Raw genomic sequence first — 27,114 nt, 5'->3', positions numbered from 1 at the left:
TTAAAATATCGAAAAATATACAGCGCGCGAATTTTAAATGAGAATTTCCGAAAACTTTTCGGTCACAATGTATAATCTTAATAAATTTATAGAATAACTTTTATTAGCAAAAACTTGATTTGAATTTTAAAATATTGTTCAAAATGTTATTTATATATAATAATAAAATTATGATTATATGTGAAAACATTTTATTGTTTGTTGTTTATAAAATTTAGTTGCAGTGAGAGTTTCATTATGTTAATATTTTAACATTATTTAATTTAACGTATTATTTAATTTATATCTGTTATATTTACAACTTAATTAATAAAATAAATTATTTAATCTCTTAAAATACAAGGAATATTGATCTATTGTGAATATGCACAATAGTTCCACATTATCAGTGCAACCAACATATGAAAAAAAAATTTAATTCAAATTTGACAGTAACGAACGGGAAATAAAGGCACGCACTTTAAACCATATCAATACAAGTGTTATTAAATTAAGTATTTAGAATAAAGAAGTTATTTTCTGCACACATGGCACACAAAATGGATTATAAAAGTAACAAAGTATTACCAAAACCTGGTGATCCCAAACTACCTACGATAATGAGACATTTACAAATGGATTACGGGAGATATAAATTCACCGTTTATCGTTGTGCATCCAAATTTGTTGCGCTGCAAAAATTGCTTTTCAGTGTGTAATTTGAGAAAAATTTATCAGTAATTATTAGTAATTTTATTTTTTTCATAGCTGCAAATATACCTTATAAGTTAGTTTTAGCAGTTTTGGAAAGGCATGGCATACGTGAAGCCCACAGTAGTTTAATGGTGCCGCCATTTCAACTGACCTCACTCATACGTGATATATACTTTGCTTGTGAAAAATTAGGACATTTTACAAAATTTGCTACGTACAACTTGGAATCAGCAACATCTGTACTATCAAATTATTTTTGGGATATATTTGATCCGTAAGTAAATGTTAATAATTTTTATTAATGCAATCTAATGTTATGCATTTCAATATATATTTAGGAGACGAAGGCATTCAGTTTCTTTATTGGAAATAAAAATGACATTGCTTTTATTATGTAAATTTCACTTATCTGAACAGTTCATTGAAGAATTTTTTAATTTGGTCAAAGATGAGAAAACAAATTGCGTATCCATATTAAGTTTTGCTACATTACTTAATATTTTAATAAAAATATTTACTTATATTGGTGAAGGTAATGGATATGGAAATCACAACATCAAAAAGGTTTTGGATCAATGTTATGAAAGGGTGCGTGTACCTAAATTTCTTTAGAGGCAAATCGGTTAAATTGTATTTACTTATAGTGCCACAACTCAGCTGGTCTTACATTATATCAATTTCATTGCTTATGGACAAAGACGCAGACACGTTTTCTTATATACGCAAATTTAATTGCTTTAATTAAACGTATTGAGGATACGGAGAAATTAATACATAACAATATTTGTGCTTCATGTCATACCGAGAAAATTGTAGGTATCCGATTTAAATGCCAAATATGTAAGAATTTGTCTTTGTGTTTAAAATGTTTTGCAACTGGATACGCAACTAATAAACACGAAATAGGCCATCGTATGTTCGAGGTATTCAGTGAGGTTTGTAAAACTTTGAAAAATGAGATTCTATCGTATAATATCTCCATATTATATTATTTTAGGACTTACCACCAAAAAAATATTCGAATTTTTTTGCAAAATTATGTAATATGTTTTTTTCAAATAATAACGAAGAGAGTAAAGGTTTTTGTAATGATAATGAAATGGGCACTGAAATGGCAACGTTACCAATGAATCACCATACATATAATATGCCACAATCAGCTCCAGGAGCAGAGAAGTTGGCTGATTCAAAAAAGGAGTTACCGCAAAAAGTACAAGATGAAAATAAATTAGATGAAATCAATAAATTAGAGCGTATGTATGAAAATGATTTAAATATTTTAGAAAACTAATCATTTTAAATCTTTACAGCATCCATAGCTGGCTTAACAACAGTGGCAATTAGCACATCCGAAAGATTGCAAACATTGATTAATAAATTAGACGAACAAAATATGTAAGTTTTATTTGCATTTTTACGATTTACGAATAGGTTTTACGAATAGGTCTCAAACCTAGAAAATTATTTCAGGGATTTTTATAATTTATTGTTTAAATGACCAAAATTGTATTAATAATTTTGAAAAACTTAGCATTTAAAAAATTATTTATTTATATCAATATTTCGACTATATTCTATAGTCATCAGGAGTTTCAAAAATATTAAAATACAACTATATGTATTTTTTTAAGCGATAAAAATTATATAAATTTTATAGAACTTTATTAAATTATTATTGTCTTTTATTTCAGCAAATTGGAATTACAATTAAAATCTGTTAAAACAGCGACAAATGAAGAAATTTCCGAATTTCTAAATGCACATCACATATTTTTAGTTGATATAATAAATGAAATGAGAAATTTTTCGGTAAGCAATATTTGTCAATTTGTATTAAAATTTAACATTTCATTATTTCTATTTTTAAATAGAACGCTGATATTTCGAACGCATTTCCAAGTTCTAGTACACCAAATCGTTCAATTAACAGTTTTGTCAATAAAGCAACTGCATTGGATGATGCTGACAATCTAACTCATTCAAGTAAGATATATTCTTATAATCCAAATACTGCAATAAATATTTAAACTTTTAACTATATATATAGTAAATGGTGCAGATCTAAATCGCAGTTACTTAGATGCTAATAAGTCGGATTACTCTCTTAAAGATTTAAGTTTATGGTTTAACCAAAGAAGAACATCTTTAACTACACATACAGCATATCCAGCATTAAGTATTTTACCTGACGCAAATACTGACGATATACGAGACACAGAAATGAACAACTTTAAGCAGCTGCTTAGTAAAGTAAAGGAAATAGTTGACGATTCATATAGCGATAATACAGAATTAGCAGCAGCAACTCAAAATTTGGAAAATGTTTTAGACAGTATTATTAAAGGTGAAGAAAGTCGTAGGTGCAGCACTTAAATGTATCTACTCTTATTAGGAAATTATATAGTAGTAAGTAATTTTATATTGTAAATGTTTTAATGTTTAAACATATATTAAAGTAAAAAAAAATTCTATATAATATTTATATACAATAAATTTTATTTATATTTCATATATTAATGCATGCAAGAATTGTACTGACTAAGTTTAGTGTGTACATATAAAATAATATAATTATTAAACATTTAGATACATAGAATTGAAAAGTTATATTTCTATAAATAGGCGAATTAACTACAAAGTTGTGACGTTTAAGTTAATATTTGTAAAATAGTAAGGAAATTAAGTTACTTTTATTAATTAATTACCACTATTGCTTATTTGTATGGCCAGAAATAAATATTTTATATATATGCTCGCTTAATGGTGCAGTTGACTATAGATGACTTTATAGTCGAAATATAAATCAATTATATTAACAATAATTATAAGTATTTTACTAAACTAACCCATCAGCTTGTATATACATGAAATTAAATACATTTAGTAATTGTATTTATTAAAGAAAACAAAATAACATCTTATAATAAATAAATCGTGATAACATTCATATCAAGGAATTCTGTTTTTATATTGTGTTCACAATGAAATTTACAGTAAATTTATTATATATTCCATCACTGTTTTATTTAATTAATAAAATCTTAGCTAATATATGACTGGCTTCATTTCAATGGAATAAGCATTAAACAATGTAATAAGCATTAAACAATGTAATAAGCATTAAACAATGTAATAAACATTATGTGAATGCGAATATCTTTTTTCCTGAGTATTATTCAGCTCTTTTAGACTCTTTTAGAATACCTTCAATATGAAGTAAAATTAAGCACTATTATACTTAGATGATGAAAACTTTGTTATTATGAATTTGAATAAATCCAATCCCGAGTTATATTTAGCACTATTAGACTTCGAAAATAGTTACTCTGTTGTAAATAGGAATGTCTCCAATTAGAAGTTTAATTCAGCATTATTAGACTTCAATCATAGTTTGTCAATAATCTCGTTTAAATTTAAAAATCTTACACAGCTTGCAAATCTTGTGCCAAGAGATCTGTTTCCAGTTGTAGTTTTGTAAGGTGTGCGACAAAATTTTCGGTTTCAGTTTCATTTTTGTTCGATATGAAATCATTCACTGCTTTGAGTTCCTTTCGTATGGCATGCTCAAAATTCTTAACATTTACAGCGCTTTGTTTAATTGATATTTCTTCTATAGCCTGAATATTACAATTTGTAAAATCTATTTCATTAAATAAAGTTTTGAAAAACAGTAATGATTTTTCTGAATTTTGCAAATAAAATTTCCATTGAATTTTTAAATTTTCTTCATCCTTCTCACATTCTGCAGCTACTTTTAGTATCAATAATCCATACCATAGTGAATGACGAGTTTTATTATAAAATAATTTATGTGGAAATCTCATCTCAACTGATACATCTTTTTCATCTACTTCCATGGCAAAATTTTGTGTGTCTTGCTCAATTGGTATTTCAGATGTTCCTGCTCTTTTAATCACCTCTACTTGGAATATTTTACTAAGCAAACGTTCAAATATGTCTACGTCGCTCTTTTCATTAAAGTCAAATAGTAATTTTGTCTCAAAGCTGGTAAAGGCAGTTGCTAAGAAATCTTGATGCATTGTTTTTGACTTGAATAATATTTCACATTCTGGTCTTTTTCTCAACAAATCATTTATATTTATATCTGTAATGAACATTTGTTGCTCACAAACTTGTGGGTCGGAAGGTAGATCATTGTAGAACTGTAGGTCTTTTTCGATTTCAAATAAAATGAAGAGTCCGACATTTTCCAAAGTTATAAGTTGTGATATATTTAATTTAATTAGCAGCACACCAAATGTTTCTGGTGAAAGTTGTTGTTGTTCATTTGGCGTCCAAATGTTTGCTTCCACGTTATCATCTTCACTTTGAAAAAAGGCCTCAAGTGTTTCAATATCATCGAAATTTCGTTTTAATTCATACAAGCAATAATAAAACTCGATAGAGCTACTTTTTGCATGTGTGTTGAGAATGGGTCTAATGTTCTTTAAAATAGTTAAAGTAGAGGTGTTGCAAGTATTTAATAATGATATACCAATCACGCACTCATCTGTCAAAGTGAATCGAAACCACACATCCCCACAACGAGTTATCATTTGTTTGTCGTCTAAGTGAAACATTATTAGAAAATTACTTCCAAAACGTTTATCTTTGAGTAAATCAACGAATTGCTCATTGGTACGTCTTTTAAGAATATGAAGCTCTTGCTGCTTATCATTTATGGAATTTAAAATATCCTTAAATTCATTTTTCAACGTATTACTCTCGTCATTTTTTTCTGCAATATCTTTAACTGTTTCTTGAAAATCACTTAATATAGTTTCGCCATTAGTGAATGTGATTTTTACAACTTCTTGGTATAATACATTGCTGCGCGCTAGACTGTATGATTTGACGTTTTCATATTCAGCAATAAATCGAAATCCCTTTGAATCCAAATTTTTTTCTAATACAATAAATTTATCCCAACATTTTATGATAATATAAACCTTAAATAAATTAAAATTGTTGAAAATATATTTTCCAAATGTTATAAAGCACTCATCTTTATGTGGTTCACATACGATTTCCTCAGTGTCGCTATCACTTGTATCAGATTTATTTTCAGATTTTTGTATTGTAAAGGTATACTTTTGTTTTGGTCCTTCATACGTTTTTATTTGATTTTCAATCTTTGATAAACAAGTTCTACTCAAATCAATTGTTTGTATTAATTGTTTTTGTTGATATTCATAAAACCTCAAATTCCGTGTTAATATCAAACAAGACTTTTGTGCATTAATTATTATTTTATCTAAATATACAACTTGTTCGTTTAAAAAAAAAGGTACTTCATTTTGTAGAAAAAAATCCATATTGCAAAATTAAATATATACGGATAGTAAAAAAATAAACAAACGTTTTATTTTGCAACAAAAATTGGCGCCAAAATTAAATTCTATTCACAATTATAATAAAAAATAATGCAAATATGCAGAACAAAAGAGAAGAGAAAAAAATGTATTTATATTGTTTTTTGTCGTCATTCAATAGAAATATTCGAATAAAATTTTACTGTTAAATTTTACTGTTACTGTTAAGGGTTATATATTATAAAGTAAAGAATTTCTATTCGTTACTCATAAATTTGCAATATTTTGATGATTTTTTTTGCAAGTAAAAGTGTAACGTTCACAATAGTGTTACATGCCATATGGGAGAATAGAGCAAATAACAATTGATGGGTAAGAAAACAAATATTTATACTAGTAATAATTTCTTTCTTTTTTTATTGGTATGTATATATTGGACATAATAGTAATTAAAACTATTTTCATTTATTGACGGTATTAAGCTAATATTTAACAGTAAAACATGGTAAAATAGAAAACGATAATATTAAACGAAACTCTTTATGAAGAAATTGTATAATTACTAATATATATAACACTGATTTTGTCTAATCTTATAGTTCTGTCTTATTAATGTATAAATATTTTTAAATTCGTGCAATTTTAAGAAATTTTTTTTGTTAATAATATATTAATATGCAACATCATAAAACTCTAGTGATGTCTTTTACAGAATGACTCACACGTAACATTTTATTGAAAAGAATATTTATTGCATGTGCACTCATTTCTCATTTGCTGCAAAAAAAACCCTTCGATTTATATTCCAATAATTTAACAAGTTCTGGAATATAGAATAAACAAACTAAGAAAATAAGAGAGGTTGATTTTCTCCACATAATCATTTAAACTAAATAAACTATATGTTGAAATTGTTTTCTGAAAATTAATTCCGAAACTATCTAAATATATGGTGGTTGTTTTAATACTAACATAAAACTATAACCTTTACGCATTACTGACTAAAAGATTTATTAACACATGTCATGCATTTTTAATTTATAATACATAAATATAGTTTTCTATTAAATCGTGTTGTAAGCTTTAATTTTAATTTAAATAAATTAGATATTTCAATAAAATTTTATTAGTTATTCTTTTTTGAATTTACAAGCTAAATTTTTTATATTTTTATTAATAGTATATAATATTTAAACTTTAAATTCTTAAACTTAAATATTCTAAATTATCTTTGAAATAATTTAAATTGAACGACTTTGTCATTGACAGTATGAACGATATGTCATTGATAGAATTTCAATATATATAATCGAAAAGTAAATTTGCCTGTCTAATACAATATTCTTTGATTGCATTTTGTTCTTACCTGTGTTTTTATTCTATAAGAAAGAAAATAAAAAAAATGATGGTAGAAGTGTAATCACGGCGTCTGAATATGTAAAAAAAAAGACATCGTTGTAATATATAAGAAAGTAAATTGGTTTAAGTCAAATACCATCACTTAAATCGTGTAAAAGAAATTTTTGGTGTAATAATAGAACATAGAAAATTACATGTGTATAATATATTTTTGGAATAAAAAACATTTTAATAAGCAACGTTGTAACGAAGTACATATGAAATTATTAAGTAAATCGGTAATAAAATTGTTTGTGACCTTAAAAGGAATTGAAATAGAATAATTGTTACAAGGATATTTCCAACAAACATCATTGACAACATAAAACAATATATTTTCGGGATAATTTTCAAATTGAGTTTTTTTTCTCACAAAAGTGAACGAAAAGTACTTCGATTAAAATCAATAAAAAGAAATTATATTTTCTATTTTGAGAAATAATATTTCTAACATATATACACAAAAATTGTTGTTAAATTAATTTGCACAAGCTACATCCTGCCATTAAATTTGTTTTGACATTTTGTGAATTGTCAGCTCCTATCCCAAGGAATTTCCAAATAACAGAAACATATTGACATGGTAAGTTGTGCTTATTTATGATTAAGCTTAGACATAGCTCTGCATGCGAGTCTTTTGATTGTAATTGTAATAATTGTATATCCGATTTTTGCCCTATGATTGCTCTATGATATTCCAAATATTTAAAAATTTCATTTCGAATTGATATAATTTTTCATTAGCGACACTAGCGAGTAAATGTGTAAAATTCTGCTTCCATAATTTAGTAATGAGTTACGCTTTAATATGAAAAATGTTTATTGTAAATAAATATATATAATACTACAAACTTTTTATTTATTTCTCTTATCTACACTTTTCAAATTAAATTATTACTTCATACTACAAAACTACAAATTATTTGATGCCTTCCATTCAATGCTTCCGGTTGGTTTTCTATATATACTTATAACTATATACATCGATAGATATCTCTGGTCGTATGCATCACATATATGGTTAAAGATTACTTTACGGGTAACAGTAACTCATATTGTATTTATAAGTTTTATAAGGGTTATATATAAGGGCATATAATTTTTATTTATAAGTAACCAAGATTTTGGCAATGACTACAAAAGTTCTTTGAACCTAAATACAGTTCATAACCAGAGCTCTCCAGATCAGATAAGAACGCGGGCCAATACAAATTATTGAATAGGTTGGAGGACCGCATGAAATAAATACATACGTTCATAATTTTTCTGGAGAAAAATGAAAATACGGTGATAATGTTAAATTTAGTTTTATTAATTTTTCATAACCTTTACATTAATCTTTTATAATTCTATCAATATCAGCATTATGTATATACGAAAAATAATTTATTTTTAATATAATGACTAACGGAACTGGATACAAGTTGTTTGAACCAGTTTTACGAAGAAATATATATTATAGTCTGAAAATTAAGTAAATTAACATAAAGTGTAATGAATTATTTAAAACATCTTAATTCAGGATATCATAAAAATAAAATAGTGTAATGTTACTAACATATAATAAAGAAAAATTTGCCTTATAGTGGTAGATTAGAAACATCTCGCGAGTCGCACAAATATTAGCCGCGCGACGCATGAGACCCATGTGCTGTGCTTTGGACAGTCCTGGTTTATAACCACGCAGTTTTGGAATATCAACTTTCAAGTATTTCCTCTTATTTGTTATGACATCTTTATATGAATAAATTGAGAAACTTGATTGACATGTAAGATATATCACTCTTATAGTGTGCTTGTTAATGTCTCGTTGTAGATTAGGAAAACACGTTAGGAGTTTGAATCTTTCCCTCAAGAATTCAATTGTCCTCCTTCTAAAAGTTAAAGCAGGTGCACCAGGGCGTTTGCTGCCTTGGGTTCCACGTGAAAGCTTGTCGAGTAATGTATTTATTTGGTCGTCTTAAAGTATGTCCCATCCGATGTTTGTATCTTCCTTTCTACCTATTTTGAATGCTTCCATGTTTCACAGCCATAATAAAGGACTGCTTTTATTTTTGAATTTAAAATTGCCGTGATTTCCATATATTCTGCAATTGTCCAAACATTGCTTGAGCCTTCTTTATGTGTGTTGCAACGTCCTCGTCCTCGCCCACTCTGCTTTTGTTTGTCACTACACTTCTCAAAAACGTAAAAGAAATTACTTATTCTATCTCCTCACGGCTTGCTTGCAACGAGGGTCTTGTCCCACGCGAAAACCACCATGCATACCTACATAGGTATGCTATACCTATATAGGTCTTGCTTACATTTATTTCAAGTTTTGAACTTTGTTCAGCATTGCTTACCCGCTCAAATTTATTTTGTAGTTCCCATGTTTACTTTGTTCAGAATTTCATTTAGAGTTATAATGAATAGAATAGGTGATAGAATACATCCTTGTCGAACTCCAGTTTCAATTCGAAAAGTCTAAAAAAGTACGTTTTGCGTACGAACCTGCATATTATATTGTTGTATAGTTGTTTGATGAAATTTATGATTTTTGTAGGTATATCCCTTTTCCGTAACTCATACCAGATAAATTTCCACTTGAGACTTTCAAAGACTCTTTTGAAGTTTAAGAAAACTGCATATATGGGTACTCGAAACTTATTACATTGTTCAAAGATGTTTCTGAGGGTATAGCACGATAGACAATAATCTCAGTAGTGTTGTCGTTATGTCAGCGTTAACTCCAAATATTTCACTAAAATATAAAAAACACAATATAGCATGAGCAAAGGAGTCAAATATATTTATTATTTAATTTCATTCAATTTGCCGTGTATTTTTATTATTATTATTGAGTAAGGGATCGTGCACTGCGACCTAAAAGATCTATTGTGCCCCTTTGTCGGGTTAGAGTATTTCTCCAAGTCCGATTTCTTTAATGAAAGACAGTATGGATCCTATCTTCTCCAGTCTTGAATCCTTATGATCCATGAAATACCCTCCTAGGTGTTTCTTTCGTTTATGCATCAGTGCCGGGCACTCCCCAAGCACATGGTATGCCGTTTCTCTCTCTTCCCTGCAGTATCTGCAGTCTGAGTTGGATTGAATTCCTAACTTCGATAGGTGATTATTCAATCTGCAGTGACCGGTCAGTAAACCCGTAATAATTCTTATGTTAGTCTTTGATTGCACTATGCAATCTTTAAAGCGTTTTAGGTTGTAAGTCCCTAAAAGCATTTTAGATTGTGAGAGTCTTGGTAGCATTAACCAATAGAGTTCTCTCTCTTTTTTCTCTGCGTCATTCATGATAATGGATATAGCTCCTTTGCCTAGACCACAGAATGGTTCTGGGCCTATCATTCTTGATGCCGCGCCTCTTCTTGCAAGTTTGTCTGCTATTTCATTACCTTGGATACCAGTATGTCCCGGAATCCATAAAAGGTGCACCTGATTGATCCCACCGAGTGTGTTCAGCTTGTCAATGCATTCCCATACCAGTTTTGGTTGTTACCTGGTAAGATATGAGTGCCATTATAGCTGCCTGGCTGTCAGTCAGTATTGCAATTTTACGGTTCCGGTAGTTACGTTCAATATTGAAACTGGCGCATCTATCTATCGCGTATATTTCCGCTTGAAAGATGGTTGTATTGTTTCCTAATGCTTCCCAGTATTTTTTGCCTGGTCCATAAACACCAGCTCCAGCTCCCTCATTGGTGAGAGAGCCGTCTGTATACCATGTTATCATGGTTTCTTTTATTTTTGGGATGTTAGACAAACCTCCCCAGTTCTTTTTGTTGCCAAGTTCAGTTTTGAAGTTTTTTGTAAAGTTATGCTTTACAATCATCCTGTCCATTGGCATTTCAATTTCTGGGATTTGTGCAGCCAAAGTATCAAGTTTTTTGCTATTGGTTTCAAGACCAGTCACCTTATTTGTATTTACTCTTAGAGCAGCCCTCTTCGCCTGTGATTGCACATAGATATGAAGAGGAGTAAGTTCCAGGAGTACTTCAATTGATGACGTGGGACATGTTCTCATTGCTCCTGTTATGCTTACACATGCAAGTCGTTGTACCTTGTTGAGTGTGTTGATAACGCTTTGTTGATTTGTGCAGTTCTGCCAGACTATTGATCCGTAGGTGATCATTGGTCTGATTACTGCTGTGTATATCCATCGCAGTGACTTTGGTGTACATCCCCAATTCTTACCTGCGATGGATCTACATGTCATAAAGGCTTTGGTTGCCTTTTTTGTCACTTCTTGGATATGAGATTTCCATGTTAATTTTTGGTCTAAAATTATACCCAAAAATTTAACTCCTTTTGTAGTTTTATTTCAAACCCATCTAAGCGGATGGGTTTAAGGTTTTTTATTTTGTATTTCTTAGTGAATAGCACAATGGTTGTTTTTGCTGGATTTATTTTCAGCCCAACCGAATTGCACCATTCTTTAGTTAGTTTTAAGCCTAACTGGATTCTTTCGCACAGAGTACTCTCATATTTTCCTCTGCAGATAATTACCACATCATCGGCGTACCCCTGGATTTGGAAGCCATTCCTGTCCAGTTTTACCAATAGTTCATCCACTACCATACTCCACATAAGGGGTGATAATACTCCACCTTGTGGGCACCCTCGCGAAGTATTTGCAAAAATATTACCATTGCTGGTCGGAATTTCTACTCTCCTGGTGCGAAGCATATTGCTCATCCAGCGTGAGAGTGTGCCATTGATTCCTCTTTTAGAAATAGTTGAGTTTATAACCTCATGTGAAGTGTTATCAAAGGCTCCTTCAATGTCTAGGAAAGCGCAAATTGCTATCTCTTTCTTATCTATGCTGTCCTGAATCGTGTTACTTAGTTGATGCAGGGCTGTTTCTGTCGACTGCCCTGCCCTATAGGCATGTTGGCGACTGTATAGTGGAGTTACTTTCAGTGTAGTATTCCTGATATAGTTATCCACAACTTTTTCTACTACTTTAAGTAGGAAGGATGTGAGGCAGATTGGTCTGAAGGATTTCGGGTGAGTAGGATCTCTTTTGCCCGCCTTCGGAATAAAGACCACTTTTGCCCTTCTCCACATGTTTGGTATGTATCCCAATGCAATACTGACTCTGGCTATTCTAGTTATTGGACCTAGTAGCTGTTCAATTCCTTTTTGAAGTAATGCCGGAAAGACACCATCAATACCTGGAGATTTCAGTGGCTTGAGCGAATTTACCGCCCACCTGATTTTAGGCATTGTGATTATATTTTTGGCAAATTTCCAATCATCCTTCCTTACTGTTTTAGGGGGTTCAGTGTGTTCTGATTCCGTCCCTAGAGTTGGAGAGGATCCTGGGAAGTGTACGTCCAGAAGTAGTTGTATCTTCTCTTCTTCACCTTCGGTGAAACTTCCATCTTCTCGCTTGAGATTTGTGGAGGTGAGGCTGCTGCTTTTTGCAAGTACCTTGTAGAGTCTTGATACCTCCGTAGTGTTTTCTATGCTTTCGCAGAATTTTTGAAAGCTTCTGCGTTTAGAGGCCCTAATTTCTCTATTGTACAAAGTAAGTTTTTTCCTATATTCTGACCAGTCTCCTGTTCGCTTTGAGTAGTTAAAAAGTCCTCTAACAGTGTTTCTTAGGTTTTTAAGGTCATTGTTCCACCAAGGCACATCCTTGGTGGAGTTAATCAGGCTTAATGGACAGCTATCCTCATATGCATTTAATATGGCCCCATTAAGGTTTTCTAGGTAATTTTCTAATTGAATTTCATTCTGAATGATTTCATCTAGCCCTAATTGGACAAGATTGTCTTTCAGATTTTCCGTGTAGTTCTCCCAATTTGTTTTTCTTGGGTTCCTTAAAATTTTTTTGTTAATTGGTGAACCTTCAATGTCGAACCTTAGAATTCTATGATCAGACATAGATGGTTCACTGGATACTCTCCAGTTTTTCACAAGCTCACAACCTCGAGTATTTCCTATAGTAATATCTAGGACCTCTTTGCGTGAGATAGTTACAAATGTTGGTGTATTACCTACATTACATATTTCTAATTTTTTACTAGTTATGAATTCTAAAAGGTACTCACCTCTTATATTGGTGTTAGTGCTTCCCCAAACTTCGTTGTGTGCGTTGGAGTCGCAACCGAGTATAAGAGGCAATTTCATTCTCTCGCAGTAGTTTACCAGTTTACCAGTTTATCGACCTCTGCAGATGGTACCTGAGTGTCGTCTTCTGGTAGATAACCTGTAGCTACGACTACGTTCCGTAGAACTCCGTTGATGTTAGCCGGAATCTGTATGGCAACGAGGTCCCTGGAGAGAAATTCTGAAAGACAGATAAAGTTGATATTAATATTCAATAAAATGCAGGTTCTTGGTTTATCACATCTTACATCCCAAATTGTCTGCATATTCTTTGCAGTCAAACCACAGATTCGACCCCTGTAAATCCAGGGTTCTTGGACCAGCACTATGCTCAGGTTCGATTTGAGCGTAGCCCTTGCAATAACTGCCGACGCAGCTTTTGCATGGTGGATATTTATTTGGGCGATTCTAGTGCTGGTCATCAGGTGGTTATTCCTCCTTCGTTTCTTCTATCAGACCGTCGTCGATGTCTGACAGAAAGATTCTTTCGGAGTCTTCCTCGGACGCCAGGTTCAGTAGAGAGAGATCTAGATTCTCAATGTCCTCACTCTCGTGAGGTAGCACGCTGATATCTTCAATCTTCTCGCTCCTGGTCGCCTCCTCCCCCACTAGTTCCGCAACAGTTGCAGGTATCGTTCCTACAGCTGGTGTATTTTCCCCAGCTGAGTTACTTCTTTCCTTGTTGTCTCGTCCCTTATGCAGGTGAATTGGGACGGAACTGAATCTGTAGAAGATCCTACAGCCGTTGTTTGTTATGGCTTCCTGAGACCGGTTGTCAATCCCGATTGTTAGGAGTTTGCCATTTTTCAGATCCTTGCTGCTAAAAACTCTCCACATCTGAGTATGTAGACCCTCATTTTGAGTTATGAGCAGTTTTAGCAGCTTTTCCGTGTCGACCCCTTTAGCTCTTGGGAGGTAGACTGTCAACATGTGTAATTTCGGTATTTTGTCCCCGACACACGTGGTGAGTTCAGCGCCTTCTCATCCGTTCAGCTTAGGTGCCGTTCCATGGATAAAATTAGCCGCATCCTCGTCTACGCAGTCAACCAGTATAAGTCCTGGGCGAAAGTGTATCCCGCTAAATCGTAGCTTGGCATCCCATCCTTTATACATCTCCTCAATGAGAAGTTCCTCGATTTTACCTTGCTCCTCCCTAGAAAGAGTAGATTCCGGGTAAGATTTCGGAAGAATTGCTATTCTTAAGCTCTTGGCTACATTAGCGTAACTGCTGCCCGATATTATTTTTCTCGGTTGTTTTGGTGCTGTCATTTGCGTACCATCCTTTGCTTGTGGAGGTTTCTCATTCCCTCTTCTTTTCTTAGCTGATTGATGATCGATCGGACTAATTTCTTGGGCAGACCTCTTCTTAGAGTCTTGATTGCCCCTCGGCCGATTGAGCGCCTTTTCCTTGGCTGCCTCCGGTGCTAAGCCTTCTTTGAGATAGCGCAGGTACCATTTTGTACCCGCACCGCTCAAACCAGTAGATTTCCTGGCGTCGCGAAAGCTTTGGCCGGAGTTTAGTCCAGTGCTTGTCGAGGGCTGTGGTAGTGTTTCGATCGTTACATCTTTTGGTGCAACCTTTGAACCCAGAGTTCCTTGACTTCCTTTTCGTAACGAAAGTTCCGTTTTTGATTCAGTTGGCAGAGAGCTAGTATTGTTCCTAGCTTCTTTGCCCTCAGTACTTTTTTCCGCTTTCCGTTTTGTAAAGGGTGCCTGGCGATCGGTATGTTGGATATCAGATTCCGACCGATTTACCAGTTTATTTGCAGTGTGTGTTCCTGCTGGTTTTTTTATATTGTTTTTATTATTTTTATTCAAATTATGTTCCATTAAATTCCCACGAGTGTGGGGGAAAGGAGGTCCGCCGTGTCATAGCCCCCGATAACACGGTAAGCCCACAGTTACTCAATGAGGCGGGCAGGTATCATTGAGGTGCGACGCTAGAATACAGTCTGTTACCCCCGACTGCAAACAAGTCCGATGAACACGTGCAAATTCCGGATTGGGGGGGAAGATGGAGGTGGAGAGGGATAGGGGTATTGAGATGTTGATAGTAGGGAATATTTAGGAATGGGAAGGTGCGGGTTTGGCTCGCATTAGCCGCTATAAGCGTTACCAGGGATCACCACGTGGAGGCCCTCCTTTCGAAGGGGGTGAGTACTTGGGATTAGTCTCACCTGCGAGTCCATCTAGTGAAATACTAGGATCCCCTTGCCGTGTATTTAAAAGTTCCAATTTTTCACAACGTTTTTAAGCTTTAAAATCTTGTCTCGAAACATTGTATTTGATGAAAACGTTGTTGAATTGTCCACATAGACTGATAACTTCAAATAGTTTCACAAAACACACTCTAAAGGTGATAAATCACGCATTATTAGTGGTTAGGCTGCAGTTTCATTTCTAGAGACATTACAGTTATGAGGATATATCTGACGCTAGTGCTTTATAGCATATAAAGTATTATAGCATGGTAGTTATTTAAAATAAAAACTCTTAAATTCAAGATAAGAACAGAAAACTGATCTATAGCCAGATAATTAGACCAGCATCACTTTATGGGTGTGTCGCGTATAGCAAAGCTGCCGACTCTACTATATAAAAGATACAAGTCAGGCTCTCCGAAGGCTCTTCAAAGTGCCTTGGTACATATGCACAAACGATATGCTAAGAGACCTTAGAATAGACCCGATCAAAAAATACATAAGGGACAGAGCTCTGAAGTTATATACGAAAATTGACAGGCTATCCTACTTATCACTATCTAATCTTAGAGTAATCACTCTTCGCACTCAAGATCTTATGTAAAACATTTATTATTCAATACATATCGTTCATTTTTAAACTTATTTTGCGCATCTAATAGGATATTCATTGTCTAAATTCACTTGCTTCTCTTGCCAAAGTATCTCAACGTTTTTGGAAAATAATAACTAGCTAAACTATTACTAAATTTACCTGAAATATTCTTTAGCCATGTTCTCACGATCACTTTACTGGGTTAGGCGATTTAAGTGTTATCTATTCAAGCGACCATATCTTTTTTGTATGAAATTACTTTTTATTGATTTAAATTACAAAAATTTTTGGAAATAAACAAAATTTCAGAGTCCATTCACTCTAGCACGATGTAGCCACCTTTTGCCTTGACTATGGCCTTCAAACAGTTAAAAAAATTACTTGCAAGCTTTACGATTGTGATCTTCCCATGTTTTGGCCCATTCGTGAACAATGGCTTTCTTCAGCGCATCCACACCGGTATATATTTTAGTACTAACCTTGTTCTCCAAAATGACCTAGATGGAATAGTCCATCAGATTAGCATTTGACGAATTCGAAAGTGGACGAAAAGAAGTGTGAAACACGGTTTCTTAACCATTCATGGTTCAAACGAGCTTTAATATATGGTGCCGAGTTTTGTTGGAACGTCCATGGTCTATGACCAAAATGCGTACTCACTGCTCTAATGCAACTTCCAAAACATTTTTTCGATAATAAATCGTATTGCCTTTGACACCAGGCTCGATGAAAACGATTGGAGAGCGACCATCGGAGATCACAGTTGCCCATACCATTACTTGAGGTGGAAAATTACTTCGGGTGGACATTTGTAGTCTCCAATTTTCGGCAGTGCGATCAGTTATGTAAACACGATTATTTTAAAAGTTTTCGAAGTGCTCATAAATCAGAGGTAAGCCACATATAAGATGACTCGACAACGTACCGACGACATCAGGAAATTGGGTATCCAAAATTGCAAAACATCATACAATGCAGAATAGAGAAAGCGAGAAAGCCGATGATTATGATGAACTGCTAAAATGGGAACAGAGAACACAATGTTTGGAAATTTGCCACGTTGGTGCAGGCGTAACAACTCCTATGCTCTTTCGAGTCTAACTTTTTGTAAGATCTTGTGTCTTTTAAAATTTGTTAGGCTTTATCTTGAGTTCATTTTGGAATATTCGTCGGATGTTTCGCTGGGATATTTTCAGTTCTTTGCCCATTTGATTACCACTACGATGTGAATTTCGTTCAAGTCGAGCCTTCACTTTTGGAATCATTTCGGGTAAAGATGTTGTTTTTTTTTCATCTATCACCATAACGTTTGGGTACGCTGCTTGTACTATTGTACTATTATAATAGCTGTTTATATCAGCTATTTGTATGAATTTTACGTAGTTGGCAATATCATTTTGACAGATATACCTGTGTGTAGTTGATAACACTTCAATCGCCTAACCCTGTATAATCTGCGTATAAATAACGCTAATCTGTGGTGTCAACCAAGGTTCCGTGGTCAGAAAGGAACAATGCCGCCACCCTAACCTACCTGACATCTAGACATTTAAATAAACAATAAGTCAAATCACCAGCTAACTGGACCAGAAACATGATATAATAAAAATAATTATAATAATAATAAGTCTTGCTCGACGTCAATGATTTCAAGCAGCCTGTTATACTGGGCATAGGCTGTCATTAAACCGTATCCACATTTCGCGCCGCAACTCTACGTCCCTTATATTAGTAATGTTGCTTATTCTTGTTTCTACGGGCTGCAAAACGGTATTTATTTCATTTACCGTTGTCCTTCTTCATGCTGTTTGTGGACGTCTTCTTCCTTTGCTACCTTGCGGGTTGTATAGCAACGCCTGTTGACAAATTGCGGTAAGAGCCTATCGAAGTGTATGCCCAATCCATCTAAATTTTCTTTTGCGAATTTCAAGGTGGACATCTCTTACATTTGCTCTGGTGTAAAGGTCTTGATTTGATATTCTGTTTGGCCAGACCAGGTTTTGCAACCATACAGGAGAACTGAAAGAACTCATGCTTTAAAGATTTTTATCTTTGTGTGTAAAAGCGCCCAGGGCTTTTTTCATTCTACTTATTTCATATGATATAAACATGATATATATATAATATAATTTTACAAAGAATTTCTCTCGGTAAATATCAGTATAAATATCTTCAATGTTAAAAATATTAAATTTCTTTAACACACAATAGTCTAGGCGCAAACAAAAGTATCTCAAATTTCACTACAGACATCAGATTTCAATAATTGCTGCCATTTGTAAAAAATCTTTTTGCCAATGTATACTCATTTGGTGTTGGTGGAGGCTTAATAGACTTCAGCGAAGCCAAAACTAACTACTCTTCTAGTTATTTGCATGATTTGAACAACTTCACAATTTGAACAATACGGAAATAGAGTAAATGGTCTTACATTATAGCGAAGAAACCTACACCGAAGTGAAATGTTGGTTTGTTTGTTTGGTTTATTGAAATACGAATCATTTACCAGAATGAAGTCAACCAAAAAAAATAAATAAACAAAAAAAAAATAATAATAGTGAATAACTGGAAAAAAGCAAAAAGACACAAAAAAAAAAAAAATTAATTGCGCCCACAATACCCACATGAACTTGAAATAACTCGCAGCTGGAACTGACTCACGACTATGAATGTGAGTAAATAATGTGAAGAAATAATTCAGTCTGAAACTGTTTCAGTACAAGTTTAGCCATCAAGCCGTTAGCGCGTCTTTGTAAAAATGTGGGTGCTACAATGCAATTTAAACATAAACAAGAAATATATATTTTTTTTTTAAAAATTTTTATTATATTTTTATTAGTTGATAAGGCAATATGCGCCACTGTGCAGTTTCTAATTTTAAATAAATAAATAATTACGATGTGATTATTTTTATTTTTCTGTCAAACACACATGCATTTTATCTCTTATCATTGTTTATTATTATTGTTTATAGAGTTCTCCGATTGTTACACGACGTGGAGCACAAAAGGCCAAAATACAGACAAGAGCAATGGTGAAAACATTCGATACCCGTAAGCCGAACGCCGCACTTCTCGAAGCGAAACGGAGAGCAAAATTATTAAAAATGCAGGAACAATCACAGCAAGAAATTGTTGTCAAAGATATTTTTCAAAATGTGAGTTTTATTTTTTTATATTGATAATTTTTTTCAAACATTTAATATGGGTATTAAATCGTTTCTTTCCAAAACCTATACAAAGGCTGTTAATGCTAAAGCATTGGTACAAAAACCTACTGGATTGGTCTATGATGAGTCCATGTCACAACACCGCTGCTTATGGGATAGTAAACATCCAGAGTGTCCAGAAAGGTTCATACGCGTATTGGAGCGGTAAGTTTAATTATAAATATTTTTTTTATTTATTCTCTATAAGTTCCTATAAAAAGTATTATCTGTGGGATTAAAATACGTGCGATTTGTGTCTGCATATTTGCGTGTCTACATTTAATATCGTGATACCATAATTGAAACTGTAGTTTACGCCTTGGTTGAGCAGTCAAACGTATAAGGGAGTTCTTAACTGTCAGTAATTCTTACGAAATTTAATTACGTTCTATTTTTTGTGTGCTAATAATATGCAAATAAATTAAAATATACTTATACATATATATTTATGTATATATTCAATATAATTTTATGTACACAGTATGGAGATTACCTGACACAGTTTAAAAGTTATTAAAAAATTCTCATGAAACACAATAGCTCCATTCACTTACATTAAAAGAATATAAAATGCTGGAATATAAGCAAACTAATATAAGTTACCTTTGTGATAAAAGTATATGAAATAATAGTTAGAAAATTAATCAATTATATATGTAAGTTATTAATAAGTTTGTAAAGTTAGTTTACTTTTAGCTTTTTTGTTGCTTTTAGTTTTCATAAAACTATTGATTTCATTCTAATACCTCCAATATTAATAAATTATGATTATGTATTCTTATATTGCTCTTTATCTAATGATGATAATTGATTATACTGTTATCGCTAGAGGTATTTACCCATTTGAAAAGACAAGGTAGCTTAATGCTACTCCAAAATGCGACGTTTTTGGAGTGTATACTCCACGTTACTTCGTGGCTAGACGTATACCTGACCGCCCTTTTTCTTTGGTTGCATATCCATATTCGTATGTTGGTGGTCGCATTCATTAAATAATAACCTTAACGATTAACGATAATAACGAATTTTGGTATTTAACTGCTTATGTTGTTTTTGTTGTGATCCGAGAGGAATTGCAGGTATAGCCCCAGTTCGGAGTAGTGTGAGGCGTAAGTGTAAACGAATGGCTTCGGGACGTAAACCCGATCGCACCTAAAACCACTAATTGAAATATTTTGTTAAATTTATTTTAATTAAGATTCGATATAACGTTTCAAACGATACTTAATTAAATTCGATTGTCTTTTTGCACAATATTCTGCATTACTTACTCAAAATTTTGTAAAGCTCCATTTTTTAGTAACTTAACCCATAATTGTATTATTAACATTTAAGTTAGTAAATTGTATTTGCTGTTTTTGTCATAGATCTTCTGGTATAGACCATTTTGGGAGTGTTTGACGGCACATGGTCGTTGAACTCGATGAGTGTTTCGGGGACGTCGACAGGGACGCTTTTGGTAATTTGTAATTGGTATTACTGCTGTAGATAAATGGCTGGAGTTTCTGTCAACCTTAACAAAGTTGAGTAATTATTGAGCAAATAGGGTATATAATAATAGCATTTACAGGGAAGATATGAAACGATTGGTTAATGATATATGAAGCATACCAAATGTATATCTGAAACGCAGAATATGTTTTATAATTTCCTTGTCTGCTTTTAAATCGAAACTTTAAAAATACTTACAAGAACGACTTATATTATCAATGCCAAAAAAAAATTGAGTTGTAGAGTGACTATGTGTCCGAAATTACAGAGATGACCTTTGCGCTAAGCAAAGAAATCATATATATGTTCTTATTATAGCACGGTTTTGCCATCAAAGCTAGTATATCATACTTCTTTTAATTACCAGATATAACTATATAGTGCTCCTATTGTAATTCTGTTCTTAACAAAACTCTTCGTAATATATATTGAAATAAAATTACTGAATTTATGCAGTTCAAGACCTATTTAGATCATTTAGGTATCAGTAAGTAGTAACTTAAAATTAATAAAAACCTCAATTAGTCGTGCAAACGAAACTTTAACACTAATACTTACTTTTGTACTGCTTTCACTATGATATAATAAGATATTATGCGTAATACAGGGCTTTCATTTGAGGTCAGTTTCATAAACTGATGCTTAATACAGTTGAGGTAACAAGTTATCTAATTATCGTTATCTAAATCAGATTCTATGGTTTTACTTAAGCCAAACTAAGATAGTAGTTAAGATAAACAGCCTTTATAAGTTATTGGTGTTATATTATGATGACAAAATATAATATGATATTAAAATGTGTTAATTATTTTTTAATAAAATATTTAATATTTATCAGTGCATTATTTAATAAAATTTTTATATCTGAAAAAATGTAGATGCAAAGAATTGGATTTGGTTGATCGCTGCAAGCAAATAGCATCCCGTCCTGCTTCTAAAGATGAAATTATGCTCTTACACAGTGAAGAACATTATAAACTGTTGGAAAAAACTTCCGGCGTAGTAGATGACGAGAAAATGGAAGATTTAAGCTCACAATATGACTCAATTTACATTCATCCGGTAAATGAAATTTGTATTCTTAATTAAAGTAATTAGAATTGAAATTATCTTTAAATTTCAGTCCACATTCGAATTAGCATTACTTTCGGTTGGCTCAACAATTGATTTAATTGAAAACGTAGTAAATGGCGCTGTACAAAATGGTATGGCAATTATACGACCTCCTGGACATCATGCAATGAAAGCTGAATTTAATGGGTACTTAAATTAATTTACCAATATTTATATTCTAAAATTAATATTTTTGTATTAATTACGCTGCAACAGATATTGTTTTTTCAACAATGTTGCAATTGCCACACAATATGCCTTAGATGTGTTGAAATTAAATAAAATAATGATAATTGACTGGGATGTACATCATGGTCAGGGAACACAGAGATTTTTCTATCACGATCCAAGGTAAATAATAAAGTAAATATTTGTTAAAAATTAGCTTTAATATTTTTTTTTTATAATTACAGAGTACTTTACTTTTCAATACATCGTTTTGAACATGGTACATATTGGCCTAACTTAAAAGAGTCTGATTTTGATGCAATTGGGCATGGTGCAGGTATGGGTTATAACTTTAATGTACCATTGAATAAAACTGGCATGGGCAATGGCGATTATTTGGCAATTTTTCAACAAATATTGGTACCTGTTGCAATGGAATATCAACCAGAATTGATAATTATATCTGCTGGATATGATGCTGCACTTGGTTGTCCGGAAGGTGAAATGGAAGTAACACCTGCATGTTATGCGCATCTTTTAAATACATTATCAAAATTGGCTCAATCTCGTCTTGCTGTGATACTGGAAGGTGGATATTGTCTTGAATCCTTAGCTGAAGGCGCAGCTTTGACTTTGCGCACTTTACTTGGTGATCCGTGTCCTGTTTTAGTAGAAAAATTAGATCCACCTTCTGAAATAATACAAGAAACAATTTTAAATTGCATTTATGCACACCGTCCGTATTGGAGGTGTCTGCAAGCACAGTCAACATATACTGTTGAAGAGCTTAATAATGTAAATCCACAAAATAATTTACATAAAATAAGTCGAGTCTTTGTGGGCGGACCACCTTTGCCGGAACGTTTTCCTACAAGAGGTACTGCGCCAGTACAAAAACTTGAAGATATACTACGAATTCAACAGCGACTGCAGTGGCTTAAAGCAGGTATATTTTAGCTTTACAATACAGTGAAATAAGATTTAATAGATATTAAAAATTATTAAAATTTATTGTCATATATTGCTTTTATGATTTTTAACAATAAAACTTGTTTAGCTACTGTTATAAAACTAATTAAATTAATTGAATTTCTTTTTTCCTAGAAACAAAGCTTTTTACGCCGAAGATAAAAGTGTGTTACGTTTATGATGAAATGATGATGCAGCATACAAATACTTTTGAGCAAGGACATCCTGAACAACCAGAGCGCATTAGGAAGATATATGAAATGCATATGGACTTCAATTTAATTGATCGTATGACACATATGCCATCTCGCCACGCTACAACCGATGAAATTTGCCTTGCACATACCCGATCACATGTTAATTTCATTCGACGTATTGGTGAAAAAGATGAATTGCAAACCATGGGTTCAAAATACAATTCAGTATACTTCCATCCTAAAACGTTTGAATGTGCCACTTTGGCAGCTGGTTCTGTTCTCAGCACTGTTGACAAAGTACTTAAAGGAGAGGCTCGCAGTGGTGTGTGCATTGTACGCCCACCTGGACATCATGCTGAGTCAGATGTACCGCACGGATTTTGCATTTTTAATAATGTAGCAATAGCAGCGCAATACGCAATAAGGGATCATGGCCTTAAACGGTAGGTTATGCGCAAATAATTACTATAATTTTTAATATTAATCTAAATTATTTTAGTGTACTCATTGTAGATTGGGATGTACATCATGGTAATGGCACTCAACATATATTTGAATCAAATCCCAAAGTGTTGTATATGAGCGTACATCGTTATGACAATGCGTCGTTCTTTCCGAAGAGTAAAGATGCTGATTATGATGTAGTTGGCAAAGGTGCAGGAATAGGCTTCAATGTAAATATACCTTGGAATAAGGTAAATATTTTTTAAAACTTTTGTAGTATTGTTTGCTCAGTTTTGTACTAATTCTTTATATATACAGAAAGGCATGGGTGATTTGGAATATGTTATGGCTTTTCAACAAATAATAATGCCAATTGCTTATGAATTTAATCCTGAATTAGTGCTAATATCCGCTGGGTTTGATGCTGCTATTGGTGATCCTTTAGGTGGTTGTAAAGTAACGCCAGAAGCATATGGACTTTTTACGCATTGGTTATCGGCGTTAGCAAATGGTCGTTTAATTATTTGTCTTGAAGGTGGCTATAATGTCAATTCTATATCATATGCAATGACTATGTGTACAAAATCATTACTTGGTGATCCTATACCACCTGTGCAATTCAATGGCAATATCACCCGTCCACCAACTGTTGCTTATTTAAATTGCGTTGAAACTTTACAAAATTGTATAAACGTTCAAAAACGTTATTGGAAATGTCTACAATTCAATAAAAAATTACCGCAATGTTCTGGTGAAAACAACAATGAGGATTTTCTTGCTGCTACTATGAAAAATTTAGATATCACGACGGATGATATGCAAGGAGCTGTTGGTGGCTTAGATGCAATCGTTATGCATGAAACACTTGAAGGAAGTGGTATTAAGCCGAAGGTAAAAGATAAAACTTTAACAGAATTTATTAGCGAGAATTTAGAGGTAATTTAAATAATTAAATATGTGCGGAATATACACAAACATTAACAACACATTCTATATTACATATTTTTTTTTACGTATTGCCAAATCATTCATCAGGCTTTAGAGAATAATGAATGTTTTGCTGTCGTTCCATTAAAAACATGTCCACATTGTATACGATTACGTCCTGAGGAAGCGCCTAAAAGTAAGCAGTGTCAAGATAATTATGAAACACTAAAGATTATTTTCGAAATGACGTGTTTTTTGTTTTAACGTGTAGCAAAATTTGTACGTTTGATTTTTAAAGATTATTTTTATCAGTTGTTAAGCTTATTGTGCTGTGCTACTGTGTATCTGTATCTGTTGGGATATTTTAATTTCTAATTAATATTTTACTTTTGTATAATGGGTATACTTTTTTATAATTTCTTTTTACATTTACAATATTTTCTTTTTATAATTAGTAGTTTCTTTAAAATTTTTTTTTGTTTTTATTTGGTATCATATTGTATATAATTTAATCATATATCATACAATTTTGTTCTACTTTTTATTTGTAAGATATTTATTTCAGGGTACAAACTAGTGCTTTAAATATTTATTTGAGCGCTTTTAAGCGCTGATTTGTTTAAGTATCTCAAAGATCTGAAAGCAACTCGATTATTTTCGAATATTTACAGTGTTCGATTTGAATATTTGAATATATACGAACTGTTCGGTTCGAATGTTCGAATTCGAGCATACATAAACTGTTCTGTTTGAATTCGAGTATGCACGAACTCTTCGCATTTGAGTATACACGTACTCTTCGAATTCGAGTATACACAAACTCTTCGAATTCGAGTATACACGAACTCTTCGAATTCGAGTATACACGAACTCTTCGAATTCGAGTATACACGAACTCTTTCGAATTCGAGTATACACGAACTCTTCGAATTCGAGTATACACGAACTCTTCGAATTCGAGTATACACGAACTCTTCGAATTCGAGTATACACGAACTCTTCGAATTCGAGTATACACGAACTCTTCGAATTCGAGTATACACGAACTCTTCGAATTCGAGTATACACGAACTCTTCGAATTCGAGTATACACGAACTCTTCGAATTCGAGTATACACGAACTCTTCGAATTCGAGTATACACGAGCTCTTCGAAGTCGAGTATACACAAACTCTTTAAATTCGGGTGTACACGAACTTTTCGAATTCGAGTATACACGAACTCTTCGAATTCAAGTATGCACGAGCTCTTCGAAGTCGAGTGTACACAAACTCTTTAAATTCGGGTATACACGAACTTTTCGAATTCGAGTATACTGTTTGATTTGAATGTTCGAATGCAAGTATATACGAACTTTTCAAGCATCGTAAAGCTCGAATACTTTGAAGCACTATTAAAAGTACATATTATTTAATACACTTATCCTTTATGGTTGCTTTTATTTTATATTTTTAATACTTTTTGTTTCTGTTTCCGTGCTTCTATCGCTCCTCCTCTCTCTCTTACTCTAAAATTTCATATTATAAAAATACAGTTTTAATTACAAAAATTTATAATTTTAGGAATAAATACAAATACAGCATGTAAACAATGTGAATCAACTGCCGAGAACTGGATATGTTTAACTTGTTTTGAAGTACATTGCGGTCGTTATGTCAATGAGCATATGATGCAGCATAGTGTTTCTACAGATCACCCAATGGTTTTAAGTTTTAGTGATTTGTCAGTTTGGTGCTATCCATGCTCAGCTTATATTGACAATAATCAACTTTTTGTATACAAAAATTTAGCGCATCGAGATAAATTTAATGAAGACATGGTTTGGTGTTACCATGATAGAGCGACTGATAATGAAAACAATGACCAACTTGACATTTATTTACATATCCAAGAAAATAACTGACAATTACTTCCATTGCTGGAGGCAATAAAAAACTACATATGCAATTTATTTCCACCATTACGTTATGTTTTTCATTTTTTTATAAATATTCTTCGGCCCTTGATTGAGAGCTTATATATAAAATTATTACAATATTTTATAACAAATTAATTACATACATTAAGCATTAATTTATATTATTTTGAAATTGACAATTTCACTAAAAATTTAGATTATAAAGTTTAATCTATGTGTGAAAATATATAGGATAGTATCTAAAAACTAAATAACGTTTTACTAAATTGTTTCTTCTTTTTCGTTATTAATTTGTTAATATTTAATTAATATTTATTTAATATCCAATAATATTTTATTGTAAAACGTACTATAAACATTAAGGCT

General features: G+C 32.5%; 2 protein-coding genes across 3 annotated transcripts; both read left to right on the top strand.

Moving 5' to 3' along the window:
* The first annotated feature begins 428 nt into the window (after positions 1-428).
* On the top strand, positions 429-3,112 carry LOC119670556 (dystrophin-like). The gene is made up of 9 exons (XM_038080856.1): positions 429-690; positions 748-967; positions 1,032-1,281; positions 1,338-1,628; positions 1,691-1,946; positions 2,004-2,088; positions 2,385-2,502; positions 2,565-2,676; positions 2,741-3,112. Exons 1-9 carry the CDS (start codon positions 528-530, stop codon positions 3,064-3,066), a joined length of 1,821 nt encoding a protein of 606 aa, XP_037936784.1. The 5' UTR covers positions 429-527; the 3' UTR covers positions 3,067-3,112.
* A 4,731-nt stretch (positions 3,113-7,843) lies between these two features.
* LOC119670555 (histone deacetylase 6) lies at positions 7,844-26,864 on the top strand. Of its 2 annotated transcripts, XM_038080854.1 has the most exons (12): positions 7,844-7,986; positions 19,288-19,470; positions 19,556-19,686; positions 21,891-22,074; positions 22,136-22,272; positions 22,342-22,476; positions 22,539-23,239; positions 23,398-23,902; positions 23,959-24,154; positions 24,222-24,839; positions 24,939-25,026; positions 26,393-26,864. In XM_038080854.1, the coding sequence occupies exons 1-12, from the start codon at positions 7,984-7,986 to the stop codon at positions 26,731-26,733; spliced, it is 3,222 nt and encodes a 1,073-aa protein (XP_037936782.1). In that variant the 5' UTR covers positions 7,844-7,983; the 3' UTR covers positions 26,734-26,864. The 2 variants fall into 2 exon arrangements, with proteins under 2 accessions (XP_037936782.1, XP_037936783.1); XM_038080855.1 differs by lacking the exon at positions 24,939-25,026 and having other exon boundaries at positions 24,222-24,794; positions 26,393-26,480.
* The last annotated feature ends 250 nt before the right edge of the window (positions 26,865-27,114 follow it).

Source organism: Teleopsis dalmanni, chromosome 1, assembly GCF_002237135.1.
Source record: "Teleopsis dalmanni isolate 2A chromosome 1, ASM223713v2, whole genome shotgun sequence".
Classification (NCBI taxonomy): Eukaryota; Metazoa; Arthropoda; class Insecta; order Diptera; family Diopsidae; genus Teleopsis; species Teleopsis dalmanni.
This window is presented reverse-complemented; position numbering and strand designations above follow the sequence as displayed.